The sequence below is a fragment of the Emydura macquarii genome, unplaced genomic scaffold, assembly GCF_026122565.2.
Source record: "Emydura macquarii macquarii isolate MOO-44397 ecotype Brisbane River unplaced genomic scaffold, CSIRO-AGI_Emac_v2 contig_1253, whole genome shotgun sequence".
Lineage (NCBI taxonomy): Eukaryota > Metazoa > Chordata > Testudines > Chelidae > Emydura > Emydura macquarii.
The window spans coordinates 86,008,951-86,030,565 of NW_027131390.1; the positions used below are offsets into that span (position 1 = coordinate 86,008,951).

Here is a 21,615-nt window from a genome sequence, read left to right on the forward strand (position 1 = left end):
AACATTCATTTCCCTCTTTGTGTGTGCATTAAAATGACCCAAATTCAGAACAACTATTTAGCCCCTGCTGTATACACTGGTCCTAAAACCCACCTGCCTAATGACAAATCACATAAAATCTTGGACTTTTTTTTTTAAAGCAGTAGTGCTCAATCTTGATGTTTCATTTAAGCTGTGGGAGAGGGAGATGTGCCTTCTCCGTGTGCCAAAAACACTTAGAGGCAGGGATAGCTTCATGCAGTAATTTATCCTAGTCCGGGTCTCAGAACCATGTGGGTTGACCGTTTGCCTACACAGAAACTCATAGACTTCATTGGCGCATCAGAGGGGTGTACCTATGCATATGTGAGTGCAGTAGCACCGGCTTACTTATGAGGTTGCGAGACGGGGGCTGGTTAAAGATCTTGAGGCTGTGGCTTTAGGGGAATGCTGCCACGTGGTAATGATATAACAAATTGTAACATTGACTCATTCAATTTTGTTCCTTCTGTTCTGTGATTTTCCCAATTGTCTCTCGTCTTATTCCTCCTACACTGGAGGCTGTTTGGGTCAGGGACTGTCTCTTTTGTGATATGTTTGTAGGATGCCTAGCGTAATGGGGCCTTAGCCTCTGTTACAATAGCAGTAAATAATAAATACAAAATAAACCATGGAAAATGCGTATGGGGGCATACGTTATTCCATTGGGCTGGAGGGTAATGAAGCATTGAGAGCTAGGAAAAGGGTTCCAGGAGATGTGCATAAACGCTTGGAAGTTGCAGAGCAAGGTCACTAGCGCATGATCAGGGGGTTAGAAAGGATCGTACCAACCACAGCAAGATCGTAGAGAGGAGCTAGAAGAAAATACATTTCCCAGGGCAGGGAGGCCGATGAACCTAGCTCACGAACTGTGTGTGTTTGTGGGGAGCGTGGGTCTGCACCGCACACAGAGATAGGGGGACCCGAGAGCCAGTGTGAAAAATCGGGACAGAAGGTGCGGGATATAGGCACCTATATAAGACCAAGCCCCGAAGATCGGGACTGTCCCTATACAGTCGGGACCTTTGGTCCCCCCTACACAGAGATCATGGCAATCCGGGGTGCAAAGGATCGTGTCTCCAGAGGAAAAGCGGGGAGAGGGGAGCTAGGGAGGAATTCCTGGCTATTTAGAGCTGGAGAAGGGATACCCTGTTTTGGAGGGGGAAGGGTAGGGAATAGGGAAAACTTAGCCGTCCTCTCTCTCTCTCTCTCTCTCCCCCCGCCCCAAGAACTCACTCGCTGGCTTCTTCTGTAAAACACGCACCACGGTGAGCGTGGGGCAAGCCAGGGGCGGCCGGGGCGAAGGAGACGCTGCAGCTTGAAGGCGGGGCTGTGGAAGCGCTGCTCTCTCCGCGCGCGCCGCGCAGGGCAGGGCAGGCTGCTGGGAGGGAGCCGAGCGGGCGCAGGAAGCCCTGATTGAAGTGGGCAGGGGGAGGCGAAGCCAGCGATCGCCCGCCCGCCGCGTCCGGAGCGGAGGCTATGCTGCGCTAGCCATGTCCAAGCACCCCTCCTCCTCCTGCAGCAAGAACGGGCTGGCGGATGGGCTGCACACCCCCATCTTCCAGGTACCTCCCCCCTCCTCCTCCTCCTCCGCCAGCCTGTGCCGCGCTCTCCGCGATCCCAGCTGGGGCAGCCGGCGGCGGGGCTGCCGCGGCGCAGGGAGGGAGCATCGCCTTAGCTCCTGGCTGCGATGGCTGCGGTGGGTGCTGGGCCGGGCCGGGCCGGGGCTCTCTCTCTCTCTCTCTCTGTCTCTCTGTGCATCCCCTGCGGGGCGGCGGCCGGGGAGGGCGCTGAGGGGCGAGGGCGGGGTCGGCGGGATTAGGTGAGGGGGACCCATTACCGGGGCTACCGGCCCTTGGGGCAGCCGGGCAGCGAGGGCGGCTCTGCTCCCAGCGCAGCCCAGGCTGGCTGGCCCCTAGCCGGTCACCCCCCCACCGTCCTTGTGACCCGATCTTTCTTTCTTTCCTCCCCTGGGGAGCTCAGGTGACCCGAGGCACGGCGACCCGCAGGAGCAGGTTGAAACGATCCGACGGGAGCACGACGTCCACCAGTTTCATCCTCCGGCAGGTAGCGTGCGCGGGGGCCGAGGGGAAGGGCAGCGCCGGGCGCGGGGGAGATGGTGACCGCCCGCCCGCAGCCCGGCGGGCAGCTGAACTCCGTCAGGCCGGCCCGACGGGCGGACCTGCTGAGAGTTGAGCGGATCGTAGCTGTGCGTGTGTGTGCTGGATGCGATCCGCATTTCTCGGCGGAAATGGCTGTCCCAGAGATTCCTGCTGCATCCGAGCAACCCGGGGTCCCAGAGAAAGGAGTCGTGTATTCCCCACCATTGGATCGAGCCAGCGAGGCCCCGTTGTCGTTATTTCCCTCTGCAAACCAGTTCTTCGCTCTGATTTTAGCTGGGCTTGGAACTGGTTTCAGTCATTTCGTCTGTATTAGTGTTGCTGTCAAGGCAGGGAAGCACTGTGTCTGGGGGTTTAGGCAGCTGCGGATCTATCTCAGGTGCAGTTGGATAAGCAGCAGTTTGTGTAAAGAGGAAGGAAGGAAGTTTTCATGCCCGATACATAACTGAGATTTGGATAAGAGGGGTTGCAGTTCCACATTTCCCCAAATATTTGGGACAAGGTAAAGGGAGTGGGTGCAGAAATGAAAAGGGATGACTTTGACTTGGATTTCTCTTTGTTAAACTAGAAAGTGCAGGAGGATTGGAAGCATTTCTGTTTTAACTCCTTCTGGTGGTTGAGTATTTCTTGAAAATGCTGGCTGACAGGCGGGTAGGCTTTTAGATGCTGTTACAGTTCTTCTCGGCCAAAAAGCAGGAAGATGGACTAGATGCCCAGAGCTAACCTGGGTCCCGTTCAGCCATTTCTATCAAGTGTTGACTGCGGAATCCTTTTATTTAGACTTGAGTGAAGGCGAATTCCTTTCTTTCTCTCTCTCTCTCTCATGTGTATTGAAGAACTCTGCTATTTTCTAAGACAGTACTTGTTAGTCTACAGCACTGGCTCTCAACCTTTCCAAACTACTGTACCCCATTCAAGAGTCTGGTTTGTCTTGCATACCCCCCAAGTTTTGCCTCACTTAAAAACTACTTGGCTTACAAAATCAGACATAAAAATAGGGAAGTCACAGCACACTATTACTGAAAAATTGCTTATTTTCTCATTTTTTTCCATATAATTATAAAATAAATGAATTGGAATATAAATATTGTACTTACCTTTCAGCATATAGTATATAGTGCAGTATAAACAAATTATTGTATGAAATTTTAGTTTGTACTGACTTCACTAGTGCTTTTTATGTAATCTGTTGTAAAACTACGCAAATATCTAGATGGTTGAGAACCACTTGCCTGCAGTATTTAGGGAACTTTAGCACTTCCGGTTCCAGACTGAAATATTAGGGTCTCCTGTGACTCGTCCATGCCTAGAGTAGCCTACCTGAAAATGCCAAGTTCAGGGCAGGTTGAAAAAGGAGAGCAGATTCTCCCAGAACTAGTGGGTAACACTGATTAGATTCCCTGACCAGTCACAAACAATGTCCTGATTTCCTAGACTGGTTATCAAGAAACTACAACAAAAAATATGCAACCCCCTTTATTGGATTTCAGTCTTGGCTCCCAATCAGCAACTAGGTCCAGTAAATAGATAAGTTATTTAAACTCTACTCCCTTTACCAAAATGTTCTCCTGATCCCCAAAGGGCATTGCCAGATTAATATAAATTTGGATTTTACCCAAAATACCATGCTGCCAATCAATCCTTTAGTAACTAAATTGAAAGGTTTATTATAAAAAGAAAGAAACAAATAAGAAGAGAGATGTTAAATTATCAAAGCAATTAGATACATAAAAATGACTTCAAAGTCCATATATATCAGATCCTCAGCAGAACTGTAGAGCTTACAGGTTTGTCCAGTTCCTCTGGCGTCCATCCAGGTCTCAGTCCTTTGTTTCACAGCCTCAGTTGTAGATGAGTTGATCCAGAGGTAGGAAGCAGGAATGAAGACAAGATGGAGAATGGTGCAGCTGCCTTTTATGTCCCTTTGCCATGCGACTTGTCCCAAACACAGCCACACAGCACATGGCGTGGAAAAGTCTGAGTCCCCTGTCCTTAAATTCTAGGGGGGTAGCCATGTTAGTCTGTTTTTAGCAAAACAGCGAGAGTCCTGTGGCACCTTAAAGACTAAGAAATTTATTTGGCCATTAGCTTTCGTGGACAGGAACCCACTTTGTCGGATGAGCATGTCCATAACCTTGTCCATACGCATGTTCTTACATAAGGTGTAGCCTTGGCTTCTCTCCCTAGGTTCATTGTATAGGTGACGACCCCTCGATGGGTCATCAGTGTTGACACTAACTAATCTGCCTGGGTGGTGTAACCCAAGCACAGCACAATTTTTGGATACAGATGTATCACACATCCATAACTTACAATACAAATATGACACATATACCTAAACAATATAATCATACTTTGCAAATTATAACCTTTCCAATGGTACCTGACATGGCATATCTGGTAAGAATCGTTGCAATTTTGTCATATTGGTATTAAATAATTGGTCACCCCTAATCCATATAGCAACACATCTCCATATAATATACATTGGGTTTTGTTTTGTTTTTGTTTGTTTCTAGATATGTCATAAGTGTTCGTTGTTTTTTCCCCCTACTTATTTTGTGCAGGAAGTATGAAAGTAAATGACTGTTCTTATTATTTTATATATCTAGTGAAACTGGCATGTTCAGTACATATTAGACATACTTTAATGTATTTTTCTCTTAAATGACCCAAAAATAATTTGAGAGAAAATAATTGTGTTGTATTGATTCCCATTTCTGTGCCATAAAAACTGAACATTACAGCAGCAGGATTTGAAATTAACATCAAATGGTTCTTTGTCCTGTTGTTGTTCTCATAAGAAACAGCCTTTTTCTTGAGGCTATGAGCCACTTCATCATGAACGAAGTTTAATAGATCATTGGAGACGTTTTTAAAGCAGCCCTTGATATTTTTGTCTAGATTTTCTTGCAATTTAATTTTTTATTGCAATTTGCCTCAAAAATAAACTTGGCAAAAATTGTGGATTTTGATTAATTGTAGCCTGTATTTTGTTGATACCAAGTCATAATTTTTTGCATTGGTGCGCCCAATGCTGTATTCAGGTCTGTGTGGTGGGGACTTTTGTGTCTGTCGAGAGACTCGCTTAGGGGCCAGGTAGGTTGGATTGCAGGGTCAGGACCTTAGCATTTTATTGGCTAAAAATGAATTACTGGCTATCTATCTGAGTCAAACCTGCATCTCAACACCCCAAAACTTTGGGGGACGTTTGGGTTTGGATCTGAACTTATGCAGTATTGCCAACACCAGGTGTTCAAAAATATGGATCAGGCCTAAAAAATATTGAGTTTGGCTCAAAGAGGATTTTAATATTACATTTTGGATTCTTTGTATATGTCTTCAAGTTTCAGAGCTTTTAGGGTACACTTGGGTCATGTTTTCAAGTTATAATCTGTGCAACCATAAGGGTTAGAAATGTATGTTTAAAAAAAACTGAAATTTTCACGTAGTTACTTCATTCCAGGAGCTGGGGCTTAAAGAAAAAAAACCAAACATTGTGAAACATCTGACTACATTTTGAGAGGTGACAACACTGTTTTGTGTTTTAGACCTGTGGGTACTAATTATTCTCCAGCAACAATCCTCCTCCTTTTGGCATGACAAGGATGTCACAGGAGCAATATAGGTGACATCCTCCTGCCTATATTCACCCCTTGCCTTCTATTTCCACTCTTCTGTTGTTGGCTGCTAGCTTGCCCCTGATACAATAAAAACTAATATCAGTGGTCTGATTGAAGCGCTGGTGTTCTATCCTACGTGATGTCTGCTCAGTAAACACAATTTTAAAAAAGTAAATGGTAAAATGTCAATCTCTTAGAGGGATTAATCATTCTTTGTTTGTATCTAAAGAGTTTTCTTGTTCTGGGGTTTGATCCCACATTCATTACACATGCTAAACTCCCAGTGGGAGTACACAAAAAGCAGGATTGGGCCATGGAACAATTTTGGGATGTTTGCCATGGGATTAATGTTTGTCATTTAATTATACGGTACTGTAGTGCAGGACAGTGAAGTAGTGAATTATATTAGCCCTAGAGTGACCAGATGTCCCAGTTTTATAGGGACAGTCCCGATATTCAGGACTTTGTCTTATATAGGTGCCTATTACTCCCTCCTCTCTCTCCCCTCCCTCCCCCCCACCCCCGCGTCTTGATTTTTCACACTTGCTATCTGGTCACCCAGAGAAAGGGGGAATATAACCGATAGAAGTAATCATTTCCAATTGCTTTATGTTCTTTTATATTCACTGCAACTGCACAAACCAGGATGACAGCAATTCAGTGCTGCCAATCCTTGTTTTGTTGGAACCGAGAGTGAGCCATCACGGTAGCACAAAAGAGAGATAAGAACATGAAACTTGACTTGAAGACAAATAATTAGAATAATTGCAACAAAAAATGAATACACGTGAGTCCAATTTTAGTCCATGCTCATGGTTTGTGCCAGTTCAACAGGTCTACAGAAAGGCTCTGAGTGTTTTCTTGTATGTCTTTTAAAGTGATGGACTTTCTCTGTAGTGTTAAATCATCGTCTGTGGAAGTGAGCCTGCATTTTATTTATAGTCATTTCGGTTTGCAAGGGAACAGACGGTCTGTTCCTACAAGTTGGGCTCTGAATTCCCACTGGAGTTAAGGGCACTCAGTTTTTCCCAGTGATGCTCAACACGATGCAGGATTGGGCCCTCAACGGCTGACCTTGCAAAACCTTACTCCCAGGAGTAGTGTTTAGATGACAGCCAAATTGAAGCCAGTAGGGCTACTTGCGTAAGGGTTTGTGAGTCAGGCCCTAACTACCTAGCTGTCACAATTGAGTTCTATTGCATCCGACATCTTATTTGTGTTCAAACGTGTGGAAATGTTCCCTGTCTTTCAGTTTCTCCTGTTCCAGTGCTTTGTGTAGCTCTTAACCACAGGATGTCTGAACAGCTGGTAGTCTGTATCTCATAATGAGTCAAGTGAGAGGGTCTCATTGGAAACCCCGTATAGTGCCCTGTGAAAGAGATTCCCATCTGTTATTGAAGGGGCACTGTCAAATATTCGAGGCCTAGCATTTTGATCTTATTTATAATTGATGATAGTTTGATGGTAGATCTTGTATCTCTTGCACATCCAAAATATATTGATTTTTACTAGGAATTTTGAGTTTGCAGGGGAGACAGAACTGGGCCCTTGATGGAGAAAGTCTTCTAGATGCTAAAGGCCTGATTTTTCTAAACATGTGAATTGATAGTGCATGTGTTTGTGCACCTAACTTGCATGTTTAGTTGTCATAACTGTGCATCATTTTGGCCTGGCAGTAGGGAATTTGCACATGCAAATAGCTAGCACGTGCAAAAATCCAGTTTGCCTCCTGTGTGATTAAATACCCAGTTTGTTTAAATGAAACTGCTGTTCTGCCTACACAACTTTGAAAATCAGGGTCAGCCTTCTGGCTTTTTTAAAAATCCACCACTCTCTCACCAATAGATTTAACAGAAAAACAGCCACTATCTCTGGGTCCCAAAACAATGAACTGTGCTTTCTCTGCCAACTCTGTAGCAGTAAATACAGTCACTAAAGCTATTCCCAGAACTGCGCTGACACAGTTGCTGTTTCTGCACCAGTATCTGATATGTTTTGGCATAATGAGTTGCTACATAGGTGAAACTGTTAAATAAATATGATTTCAGATCCATTCAAAACATAGCAAAATAAATAAATCCAATAAAAGAATCCACATTATCCAAATGGAAAAGGAGCAGATTAGTAGAGAAAACAGTGTCATCTTCTGAGAGGTTATTACAGACACTGAAGATTTAAAATCAATAAAATTGTACATATTTACTTGAAACCTTAAACAGTGGAAGATCCGATAATTGGTTTCCTAAAGACAATAAGAAGCTTTCATTTGAACTGCATGAGTTCAACAATAAAAATAACTCTTAGATTGCCTCCTACCCACCCATCACAGAGAGAGTGTGGAAGAATTCACTTTAAGCAGGCATGTAGGAAATGGACACATTAGCTGTCTCCATGAATTTACTATAATAAATTCCTTCCCATATGGCAATTCAACCGCACAAGTCATTTCCTTAAAAGATGCTCTCTGTGTTTCTTTTGTGCTAGAATGAGACTGGTTGTGAATATTCTCAGACTTCATGGTTAGCGTTTGAGTTCTTTTTCATTAGGAAAGAGAAGAGAAACTTTAACTCATAGCATGTATAGTAGTGATTAGGTGTATCCCATTGGTCATCTGAGTCACTGGGACCCTTCCCCTTTTTTCTATAATAAGAATCAGGCTGGCTGGGACACAGGCAGAAAAATATCCAATGAGCAGGGATTAAAATGGAGAGGTTTTGTAATGTTCTAGTTTTATATGCAGAGTTTAAAAGATAAATTCTAACCTGTAGCACCAAGCTTTGTAGAAATAGCACAGTAAAGAGAGTTTAAACTAAATCCAATCTAAACCTCAAATGTAATATAAACTGCAGTCGGTTACTAGAGTAAGTCCACAATATCAATGGAACTATGGAATTTGGTTGTATTGTGTGTGTGAAATGCATAAGAACTGGGTGATGGTCCCTTTTCAAGATGATCCATTCTGTTGCTAATCTTTTTTTGTTTTAGCTCACATTTCTTCTTAAAGAAACCTTTAGCACAAAAATAACATTTTGGGTAAACTTTAAATTGTGAAATGATCTTTTTTGCAGTTTGCGTTTTTTCCCCAGATTGTCTAGTAGTAGTAAAAATCAGTAAAATGTTTTCAGTCTTGTGTGTATCAGTAATGGCAGAAATACTGCTTACAGTATCACAAACTTGGAATTATGACAATTAATGCCCATAATTGTTGCTTAACATATGACAAATGTTATAATGATGGAAGTAGATGGAATGAGAGACAGATGGAGGCAAATATCCATATGCTGAAAGCCATTAGGGCTAGTATGAAAAATACTTATAGAATTAAGTGAATAGGTCATTCTCTTCCTAAAATGATTTAATGTGTGATTAAAAACTTTTACTGAGGACAAATAAGCTGCACAAAGTGAAAGGCAATAGAATGCTATGACCCTTGTTCCTATTCAGCAAAGCATTTAAGTGTGTGCTAAACTTTAAGCTTCCGAGTGATTGGACGACTCTTGTGCTTAAGTGCTTTGCTGTATTAGGGCACTGCAAAGGTCTGATTCTATAAATGCTTACTTCCATAAGTTACTTTACACATGTGAGTAGTTCTGTATTGAATTCAAAGCCTTGGTTTTTAAAAATCCCATGATTATTTTCATAAGAATAGTGTGTTGGCGCTTGTCTGCACGAAAACTTGCTTTGCGGCAAGTTGGGATGTAAACCTACCCCACGCTAGCCTGCCGCACCCTAAGCAACTGTGTAGACCCTGCTGTCAGTCATAGTGTGCCTTCAGAGAATCATAGACATATAGGGTTGGAAGGGACCCTGAGAAGTCATCAAGTCCGGCTCCCTGAGTAGAGGCAGGCCCAAGTAAATAGGAGTTTGAAATGGGAGTAGATTAAAGCACACTAGAGAACTTGTAGTGCATGGCAGCAGGATCCACATGGACATTTATTGCATAGCAGGCTAGTGCCAGGTAGATTTACACCCCAGCTTGCTGCAAACTAAGTATTTGTAGAGACAAGCTCATAGCACTGGGCTGTTGACCGTATTTCTCCTGGGCGGGACATGAATTCCATCTTAATTTTCAAACAGATGATATTCCTGCTCACTTCCTGTCTTATGTAGTTGTGTTATGAACTACTGCTTCTGTTCTGCTTCAGAGGCAATGGCATTTCACCGACGGGTGACGTGACCCCAGTATGTATATTATATAATATTGTAATATCATAAACTGCCTTATCCAAAGCCTACTGAAGTCAATGGGATTACTTCCATAGATTTCAATGGATTTCAGATTGGGCCCAAAATACTTTGGGATCCATTGGTTTGAAAGGTTTTTACTGGAAATAGCTAACTATTAATTAAACAAGTCATTAATAGAAATATTTGGAACTATTTTTATTTTTATTAAATGAAAATTATGCCCTCACTTTGCTGGAACACATGGATATTTGCAACACTGCATGACTTGGTAGTGCATTATCCAATATATCTGGCACAAACAAGGATGGGTGAGTAAGTCTGGCACTGAAGCTGTTAAGTACAATATTTGTACAAGAAATTGGTGTATAAAACTGTTCCTCGTATATAGCAGGTGCTGCTCAATTATATTTAAGAACCCCCTTAGGGGACAAAAGTCAATTATCAACGTGCTAGCATGGGGGAGTAAGTAGGTCAGCTGAAAACGTGCTTAAAATGTTGCAAATGTTGTCATAATAACTAATTGTTTTGGAAGCTTTTATATCTCCAAATGTTGTTCCAACACTGTGATTTATAGGGAAACATTTTTTTTATTTGACTCATGGTCAGGACCATTTCCATGGTCTGTTTCGGTTTTTTTTTTTTTAAATAGAATTTATTTCTGTGATGAAAATACGGCTTCTTGCAAAACAACGCAATTATCCTGAAAAGCTATTGCTAGAGAATCATTTTTAATCAAAACTACATGACACGCAATGCCTACTTCTTTATTGCAAATGATGCCTGTTAAATTAACTGTGCAGAAATGTTACCGTGATTTCTTCATAGATATGTGAAGCAGAGGCCATTAAAATCTCGCTAGTGCATGCAGTAACCAATTTATGGGGAAAAGCCCTGATGGGACACTGAGCAACAGATTTCTGTAAACACAGTAAAGCAACAGCTACACCAGCAGAACCTGGACAAGAAATCCACAGGGAAAAGTTAACACCTTAACCAGCTGTTTAAAGAAGGGCTTTCATACCTGGAGAAACTTTAAACATGTATTAGAATGGCATCTTTGATCCTGTAGTCACACAGTAGTCCCTCTCTTCTTCTTCAGGTCATTCCTCAGAACCCACTTGTTCAGAGTATTTCTTCAGTGTTTGATCTGAGGCCTGGTCCCCACACAGATTTTGTTAGGGTTTTTGTTTTGTTTTTTTTAAACCAAACCAGTTATGCTGTGAGGACCTCCAGTGTGGACACGCAAAGGTGCCTTTCCCATATGAGGAAAAAGCTATACCAATATAAACATTTCTATACCGGTATTGCTATATCTATGCTAGTAGGGTTGTAGCACTTTAACTATACTAGCATAGTCAAATATAGTATAGTATATTTTTGATAAACTATTCTAGTATAGTTAAAGTAGTACAACATCAGTGTGTAGACAAGGCCCTCTCTATACATTTATACCATGTTTATTACCATGGTATCTGAGCACTTGCACCAGCATGACAGATCATAGAATCATAGAAGATTAGAGTTGGAAGGGACCTCAAGAGGTCATCTAGTCCAACCCTCTGCACAAAGCAGGACCAATCCCAACTAAACCATCCCAGCCAGGGCTTTGTCAAGCCAGGCCTTAAAAACCTTTAAGGATTACATTTATTTTTATAAACGGCAGTAGAATTTATTTTTGTGCTTCATGAAGGTAACTTCATGATCCTATTCTCTGTAAGTTTTCTTCCTGTTCTCAACTTTCTTTGTGTCATGTTCCTGTAAATCTTTCTTCATGTAAGTAAGAATTTTTATGATCTGGGTCCTTGAGGCTTGGATTATGGGCTAGACACTGGTCTCAGTTCCAGAGGTGTAAAACTAGAGTAGTTCAACCTCAATCAGTGTAACTGAGATCAGGATCTGGTTCTGTCTATTCTGTTTGGCCTTTACTTTGCAAAGTCCTTAAGCATGTGCTTAACTTTTAAACACATGCTTAAGGGCTTTGCTGAATTAGCATTGTGATTTTTCACCTGCTTGAAGTTAAGCATGTGCTTGAGTGTTCTTCTGAATCAGAGACCTTAGTTAGCACAAGCCTGTTCCTAAAACTATTGAAGTCAATTAGAATCTTTCAAATGATGTCAATGGGCTTTGAATCAAGCCCTTCAGTATCATTTACATACGTGGTTCTCTGTAAAATTACACTCACACTTTTCCTTTCTTTTCATACATTTTCCTGCCACATTTGCTACTTATTTAAATATATTTATATTAAAAACAAGGACATGCCCCATCTGAGCCCATATCCTTTTTTTAAAAAACTTGATCCTGCAGCAAAGTTGTGATGCTGAATCTCTGCCAGTATGCTGGCTTCCTTCTTTTTTAAATATGAAATAGAGGGAAGAAAAGAAAAAGACACAAATACCAAAAAATAAATAAATATATATATTTTTTTCATTATTGAAATGGCATTTCACCTACCAGCTCTCTGGCTGGCTGAAACTTTAAAAAAAATTAATGAGCTTCTGGCACAAAATGGTAAATCTTTTTCAAAAGTCTTCCATTTTTTGACTAGCTTTACCCACAATATGGATTATGATTGCCATGTGTTAGACACAGGCTCACAGCCAAGCGGTAGGAAGGTATGGGCTGTAAATTAGATCGTGTCCAAACTCAAGTATCTTTGTACATGGCCAAAATGTTTAAAGATGTCTAGTGATTTTGGATTCCCAACTTGAAATGCCTTAAAGTGGTCTGATTTTCAGAAAGTGATGAGCTCATCTCCTTTGAAAATCAGACCTGGTTTGTGGTGTCTCAAGTTGGCTATTCAATAACTGAGGAACCCAAAATCACCAGGCACTTTTTTGAAAATCTAGGGGTAGCTACATAGGCCAAGACTTTTCATTCTGAATGTATGAACTGAACTATAAGCCTTGAAGTCTTCCTAGTAGTTATTAGGATTGAAGGTTGTCCTGTAGTATAATGGCTTTATGTATGTTAGTTGACTATTGCCTTCTGGTGGTTAGCCCAGATAGTATAAAGGACCTGCTGCTAGTACCTGCTAAAAGAGCCAGTGTTTAATCTTGACTCCCTAGGCAGAGGGCGCTCTAGACAATCTGCTGCCTTAGGCAAAAATTCAATGTGCTGTCCTTCCCTCCACAGTCACATGGGCCTAGGATGGCTGATTTGACTCTGCCTCCCCTCTGTCATGAGTAAGTGGTGCAGTCCAGAACACCTGGTTGCCGTGCTTCTCAAATTTGGCTAGCTGCGTCTTTGTTATGCCAGAGAGACGGCTGGGCCAAATCTGCCACTCTGGGCAGCTGCCCAGAAATCTGCCACTATAGGCAGCAGCGGACTCTGCAGAGTGGACTCTGTCCTTAGGAATGTGTGTATGTGCGCGCACGCATATGTGCGCGCATAACTAACTTATCTACCAATGGCTTCTTATCTGCAGCACACTAATTTGTTACAGCCAAAGGCCATATGTCAGTTTCCTTAGGTCTAAATTTCTCTTAAAGATCAATTTCCTTAGGATCTTGGAGTCCTATGATATATGCTAATCTTCTTAAAGGCCTGATTCTGAGAGGTACTTGTCACCCACAACTTGGACTCCCACTGAAGTCAGTGCTTCTCAGGATCAAACCCTGATTAGGTAAATAAAATATATGTCTGCAAAAGAGTATATTCTATTCAGGCTGAACTCAGTTCTATTCTGACTCATTCATTTCTAAAATGCAGCTCACTGTCATGGAATATGTCCATCCCTTGGACACGGGGCGGACCATTATTATTCCTTATACAGCATTTAAAATATATTAAGTGTTCGACCAGTGAATAAAAGATGCGGTCACTTGTCCAAAGAATTTAGGGCCAGATCCACACTGGGGACGTGGACTCAGCATTTCAGCTGTGAACTTTTCGGAATCCTGTTGCCTAGTGGAATCCAGCCTTGAGTTAAGCGCCCAGGCTCCTTATACAATTCATGGGGAGAGTTAGGCACCTAAAAATGGGATCCACAAAAGCCAGCTAGCAAGCTGAGCAGGAAGCCACCTCTGGTCCACAGGCCACACCCCTCTCTTTGGCATTTCCTATGTCCCGTCCTCAAAGGGCCTTAAGTGCCTAAATCTGGATTGGAGGGAGGTGCCTCTCTCTGCTCGTAGCCATGGGTCCTCTCCCATGGTTCATAGCCATGTGTCCTCTCCTGGACTTAGGCTCCCAAACCCTTTCTTGCAAAACAATGAGGCGGAGGCAGTGGTCCTGGTCCCTTTATAACTCTGATCCCAGTGGTTAGAACAGTCACACAATATGTGGGAGACTCAGGTTCAGTCCCTCCCTTTGCCTGATGAGAAGGGGCTTGAACATGAGTCCCTTCCAGATGAGTGCCCTAGCCACTGGGTTATGAGGTATTGGGCTGTCTCAATCTCTCATGTTGGTGCTGTTCCGCTCCATATACCTATTTAAATACGCAGGGGCCAGACAGAGAGTGAGTGACTATAGCCCCATTGGTTAGTGCAGTCACGTGGAAGGGTGGAGACAAAAGTTCAAATCCTTGTTCCATATCAGGCAGGGGGCGGCGGGGAATTGAATCCAGCTCTCCTGCATCCTGGCTGGGTGGCGTAACCTCTGGACTAAAAGTTATAAGGAAGGTGCATCCTCCTGTGTTGTTTTTGTGGGGGGCCCAACCTGGTAGGTGGCTTCTGATAATGCCTACTGGATCAGGCCTCCCAGGTGAGATGGTTAAACTAGGAATGCTTACTTTGAAGATGCAGCCGGTGCTTAGGGCGTGAGCGATGCTCCAGGGTTGAGGCATCTGTGCATATGCTCACTGGCCAATTTTTTGGTGCCTAGGGCTATGTCTACAGTGACCGCCGTCAGATCGATATATCTGGTTCGATTGAGTGGCAGTGAAGACACTCTCAATTGATCCGGAAATCGATCTAATAATACCATGTCCCCAAAAAGCGTAGCGCTGTGTCGAAGGGTAACTCCTATTTGACTGCAGCTGAATTTCGCCAGCAGTGTAGACCAAGCCTAGAAGACTTTACCAGCAGAAATGTAGACCTCCTAGGGACTTTAGGAACCTACAGAATTAGGCGGCAGGTGAGTGGGGGGTTTTGAGGACCTACCTTTTGTATTTAGGTGCCAAAAGGGGCAGGTAGACACCTAAATCCCTTTGTAGCTTTAGCCTTTAGACTAGTGATATTCAGATATCGCGAGCCGCACATGCCTCTTTAATGTGTCCCCTGTGGCTTTTTGCAGCACATGATATTAAGACGCTGGGTGATTTAATTATTAACCACTCAGGATGCTTTTGCTATGTTATTAAACAATGGCAGCTGATACAATAATAATACTTGGACAGTCATTTTGCTGTGAGAATAATATAACTAAATAGTTCCCCTGTCATACTATTTAAATTTAAATGAATAGTACTATTGTAAATGCAATAATGAATTCACGCTACTGTGGCTCTTTTGGGTAATGTTGGTTGCTAATTTGGTTCCTGAGCCACTGAGGTCTGAGTATCACTGCTTTAGATCTTGTGTACATGGGAAAGATGCACTGATTTAATGTACATTGTTTTTTAAATCAATATGGATAAACCAGTGCAAACCCTTTTGTGGACACTCTTTTATTATGGTTTGTACCAGTTTAACTATATCCTTTTTTAAGTTCACACCTTAGGTTATAGCAGGGCAATATTTCCATGCATACAAGACCTTAGGGGAAGGTTGTCAAAGATACCTGTGCAAACTGGGTGTGAAATCATGGCCCATTGACTTCAATGGCAAAACTCCTATTGACTTCAGTGGGGTTAGGATTTCATCCTGGTCATCCAGATCCCTTAGGAGGCTTTGAAAATCACACCCTTGCAGTCTAAGACATCAGTCCTGCAAATAGATGTGCTAATGTGAACCCCCACACCGGCTCAGAAGCCCTTTGGGTCCAGTGGGATTCCCTCCATCCAAGGGCAGAGATCCACACTGTTGCGGCTTGGGGCTTTGGTGGGACAAATCCCAAAGAAGAGGGCTAGCAGAAGTGTGTGTGTGTGTGTGTGTGTGTGTGTGTGTGTGTGTGTGTGTGTGTGTGTGTGTGTGTGTGTGTGTGAGAGAGAAGATGATGGAAGAGACATTGAGGGTTACACAAACAAAGTGAGTGAGTTCTGTGCACTTGTCAGAAGTTAGGGGTGAGTTGTAATTAAAGAAGGCTAAGCACTGCATTTCTTAGTAATTATAACTTTCAAAACTATGCTGAGCCCAGATCCACGTAAGCCCTTCATCATCTCTCCACCCACAATGGATATTGCTATGTACATCCAGGCCAAGTCTGAGTCACATGACCGTTGATATTTTTTTATTGAGTCAAGTTGTGTCATGGCCTGAAGGATTCAAGGTGCATCTGTGTTTCCCTGGGTTCTGCACTGGTAAAAGTAGCTAGCAGCTATTGCCTATGCATATGCACCTCTGCTGTTCACTTGCTAACTGCTGTGTCCCTTTTGACTATAAAAGGATCTAAGAAAGCTGCCTTGATTCTCCCCTGCACAGATGAGGAGCTCCGCAAGTCGGAAATGATAGTAAAAGGATTACAGGAAGCATGACCTTATGGCTAAAGCACAAGAACAGAATATCTGGGTTCCAGGTTTGGTTCTGCCACCAACTTTGTGTGCGCCTCAGTTTCTTCACCTGTAAAGAGGGGACAGTGATACTTTCCTTCCTCAAAGGGGTGTCGTGAAGCTACATTCAATGGCTTTTCATGTAAATATTCTCTCAAGTTATATTCCCTGTAAAATGTTCCCCTTTAAGAGGAATTATATTTGTTTATTTGTTTAGAGGTAAATATGGACCATGACTGAACGTTTAAAAAAACTAGGGCTTGTGTCTCAGAGCCATCCTTCAGCCTTTTATGCAGCCTTGCTAGATGATATTTATAATCCGCTCTTGTCCTGACTGCTCCATCATCATGGCTACTGCAGCACATTGAAGTGGAACATGATTCGTATCCTCAGTATGCTCATCTACAGATGTTGGTGTGTTCTCTGTTAGTATTAATTGGTGCAAATAATAGTTAATGTGCTTCTGTCGGAAATCTTGCAGATGACAGTTAGCCGAATTAATAGCTTCCTTATGTGTATTTAATGAAGTCTTTGGTGAAGATTCACAAAAGTCTAAGCCTTTAAGATTCACACTTATAAAATTTATATCCTCTTCAGCAGATGTGCTGACCGGCTTACTGTCTCCATGGCAACAAGGTTTCCTTTTTAAAATAACCTAAAGTCACAGAAGGGAAGTCAGTTATTAATAGCATAAGCAATGTAGGTATGGATAACAACATGCAGGATTTGGTTATTTGTGTTCATGATACAACAATTCTTGTGTTTTTTGAGTTCTCTTTCTATGTGTACACACTGTGTGTTTCTTTAAATATATTTTTCTAGTGTGACATGCAAAATTAATTCTCTTTATTCATTCAGTATTATTATAATGAGATTTACATGATTACAATAATACTTATTGAATTAATAATACTTTGCAGTTATCATTTTTAAAGCATTTTACAAATATGAACTATAATAATTAACTAGCCTGCAATGCTCCTATGAGGTACAGGTGTATTTTATTATCATTCCCCTGTTACTGATGGAGAAACTGAGGCAGAAGTGTTACATGACTTAAAAGAGTCACTGTTAGACTGAGTTCTTATCCCATCCCTTAGCTTCCAGCTTTGTGACATCATTTCCCATGGTTTTGTGATTAATTGATGAGCTGCTGTTCAGAATAGTAATACTTCATTTGTAGCCTTTTTCTAGAATCTTAGCTGTATGTTAACATTAGATTATACAAAGAAGCCAGTCACGTGGGTATAGTGTGACAACAGGAGCTAGAGCCATTTTAACAGATTTTGGAAACTAAAACCATGAGAGAGCTTTGCCTGCATTTGCTGTCAATGCAATTTCTATGGACACCAATATTTTATGTCACGTGCAATCTTGATGTGATTGTCTGTGCTGAATATAGAGGAAGCAGAGATGATTACATGGGACACCACCCCTGTATTAGCTGGAATGTGTTCTGTTGCCTTAAAAAGAATAGGAATTTTAGGATAAAAGCCATTAGGCCCCCAAAAACCTGTCCCAGGTGAAACAAATGGGTTCACGCTCCTTTTTGCTTGTTTCATGATGATTTATTGAGGCCTGAAATTTTCTTTATTCAAGAAGAAAATTCTGCACTTCTTTTGATTATTTCTGATGTTTAAAAAAAAAAAAAGTCTTGTTTTACTGGAGTTCTCCTTGGAGATCCCAGAGAAATGGAATGGGAGCTTCTTCAGCCATTCACTGAAGGGAAGAAAATGCTGAAAAGATCTCTCTTAAAGATTCTTTTTGATATTTTTGTTAATTGGGTGTTAACCAAAAATGATCAAAAGCTGGAGTTTTTAAAGAGTCTGAATAAAAGTCACTCACCTCTCTCAATTAATTGAATTTACTTTCTTGGTGCTTGTAAAGTTATTATCCTACTAATTTCCCAGTTGTCCATAGAGTCTTCCAGGGAAAAGAGGGTAGATCAGAATTTCTAATATAAAAAACAAGCAGGACCGGCCTGTCTTCACCACTCCCTTATTTTTGTAATCACACAATCAAAACAAGGATTCTTTGTACTTCCTTCATAAGGAAGGAATTGAAAAGGACACAAATCCCTTCTCTCCCCCCTACTCCATTGCAGGTCACCGTCAAAATTCAGTGTCCCCAGAGAGAATAATTGCTTATTGAATCAGTGGTAGTATTTACTTCATAAACTTGTTTTAGCAACATGTTCAGTTTATAACCAAATCTCTAAATGACCGAATTTTACCAGGAAGTGTGATCTGGTAGTTATACCAGGGGATTGGCAACCAAGACATCTGATTCCTATTCCTGGTTTTGCCATTGGCTTATATGAATCACATAATTTCTCAATACCTCAGTTTATTCATCTGTAAAGTGGTATTTTTCATACTTGTCCATGAGGGTGTAATGAAGTTTTAGTTATAGGTCCTGATCCTGTACATATGTATGTGAATAACTTGACAAATGATGGTCCTACTGTGCTCAGTGTAACTACTCCTTTGTGTAAAGTTACTTATTCACATAAGTGCTTGTAAGATCTGGATCGGAGCTTGTAAAGTGCTTTGAAATCCTTGGATGAAAGTTGGTATAATGATAATGCTCCTATCCTAATTGTTGTTAATAATAATGCTATATTCCCTTTTTATTCTGTTTTCTTACCTTTATTGATTGTGATAATGACTTTTGCTTTGGGAAAGTCCTTATGTTCTGAACAATGTATTTAAATTTATTTGAGCAAATATCACTTGATATTCTGAATACATTAAATAAGTCATGTAGGACCAGATTCTGCTAATTTTACTCATCCAGTATAATCTCATTTGATTTGGATTATGTGTCTGTTAAAATATTCAATTACTTCATTTGTATTTTTATGGCTGTCATTCACTGGGTTGATAGTTACAGAATTCTCTGCAAAGTTTGATATTCTGCTTCCAGTACGCTGGTCCAAGTCACTTACATATATCTTGTACACCAGAGCTTTGACACTGATCTCTTTAAAAATATTCTTGTTTCTTTGAAAAACAAGCCCTCCCCTTTATAAAATCATCCAGGCAGCTTCTAACCAATGGTTTTCATGTTTTGCCTGTAAAATGATTTCCAGTATGTTCCCCACAACGAGGGAGAGAGAAGGCACTTTAGAGTCTTTCATGTGGCTAACACAGAACTGAACCACTGGTACGTCTGGATGAAGTAAGTCATGTTCAAGTTCTTCTCAGGTTGCGATTACCTTGCCAGGGCAGTTTTCTATGGCTCAAGTGGTAGAGTCCTGTGATTTGTAGCATATATTGACTTCTATTCTTTGTGTTGCATATAATAATTAGCTTTTATCTATACGTCTCCAAGCACTTTACCAAAGAAAGCACGTATCATTATTCCTGTTATATGGATGAGGAAACTGAAGCACAGAGAGATGATTTTTTAATGTTGCATTGTTCAGTGGGACAGTTAGCGGTAGAACCCAGATCTCAGTTCAGTGGGACAGTTAGCAGTAGAACCCAGATGTAACCACTGGACAACACTGCATCAAGTTTTAACTTGTGAGGAGCTCCAGTGATTAGGGAGCTACCCTGGAACTCCAGGAACCTGGGTTCAATTCCTTGCTCTGCCGTAGACTTCCTGTGTGACCTTAGGCAAGTCACTTTACCTCTTTGTGCTTCAGATCCCCATCTGTAAAATGCGGATAATAACTCTTCTGTGCCTTAGAGGGGCATTGTGAAGATAAAGGCACTAAAGACTGTGAGGTGCACAGGTACTGCAGTAATAGGCATGATGTATAGGGACAGAGTGGGGTCCATCTAAAGATGTGGCCACAGATTGTTCCTCAGACACTCCCCAGCACTCAGTTTTTAGAGGATGGGGTTTGTTAGTGAGGCTCATGTCTCTTTATTTCTGCACAATAAATCTGTGAGCCAGGTAAATAGAAGCTGGCACATGGAAATGCAAATTATACTCCTCTGCAGCAGCCTGCACCCTTGTACTTGTCAGAAGACTGACAACCCTATCCAGATCTGTCGGGATTTGCTAAACCTAAGGCTGAGGAGGAATTTATTGTGAGGGACACAATAAGGCTTTTGACAGAGGCTTGAAGTGGGGATGTGGTGTGCCCTTGGTGCTTGAATTAAACTTTTAAGGCTTGTGAAGGGTTGTAATGGCCTCATTCGATTGCTTCCCCACCCTCATTATCTCTTCTCTGTGGATCCCTACTCCATTGCTCCACTTTCTTCTCCAGCCCCACTCTGCTGGCATCCTCCATGCCCCATGTCTCCGCTTTCCCTGCAAGCTCAGAGCTCTCCCTAGCCCACCCACCACATCCTGCAGATTTGCTAAGAACTGCTTCAAAATAAAACTAAAGAAAAATGGGGAAAAGCTCTTCAATCCCACTGCCCTGCTCAAAGGTCGGTTCTCAGCCAGTGGCCCAGCACAGTTTCGGGCAGCATTGTGTTGCCATTTGGAGGTGATTTAAAACTGAGGTCCTGACTTGTGACTTCAGTGACTTACAGTCCTTAAAAGATCCTAAGACACTTTCCCCAAAGGGCAGGCTGTGTTAACCCCTGATGTTCCAGCTCAACTCAGTTTTGGCTCTTTGTATTCTGCCGGCCTAAATTCTACATGCAAGTGCAAAATTATATTCTTCACATCCTGTCTTAAATATTATGCCCTTTTAAACAGATGCTGCATTTCACCTTGTAGGTGGCTGCATTTTAGAATGGATCATTTGGTCCCTATGTATAGTTTGTATATCGGTTTTGTAAAGTGTAAAGTTCTTTGGGATCCATTTGGGATGATAGGTGGTATGTAAATGTAAGATCATTATCATAAATCTCATCTGCCAGGAGTTACTTATGATATTTATTACTCTAGTGTGCTTTAGCCTTGCCTCACTTTCTGCTAAAATGTTTGCATTCACTTGCCAAGTTTGTGGTCACGCTTATAAATTAAGGACACATCTCTAAATAATTTAGAAATAAAATGACTATAATAGAAATGGAATTTTTCCCCTGTAAAGTATTGTACACTGTGTTGTGACATGTTAAATACTTCTTGGGTCTTAAAACCAGCCCTCAGAAAGCAATTGTCTATGTAGGATGTT

General features: G+C 41.8%; 1 protein-coding gene across 2 annotated transcripts in view; it reads left to right on the plus strand.

Moving 5' to 3' along the window:
- The first annotated feature begins 1,287 nt into the window (after window positions 1-1,287).
- CACNB4 (calcium voltage-gated channel auxiliary subunit beta 4) overlaps window positions 1,288-21,615 on the plus strand; it is a 178,845-nt gene continuing 158,517 nt past the window's right edge. The window contains exons 1-2 of one of the 2 annotated variants that reach the window (XM_067549439.1): window positions 1,288-1,583; window positions 2,002-2,085. In XM_067549439.1, the coding sequence (XP_067405540.1) occupies window positions 1,512-1,583; window positions 2,002-2,085 (156 nt within the window). In that variant the 5' untranslated portion in view covers window positions 1,288-1,511. Of the gene's footprint in view, window positions 1,584-1,999; window positions 2,086-21,615 lie in introns of those variants that run through there. The other variant, XM_067549444.1, reaches the window with a different exon arrangement.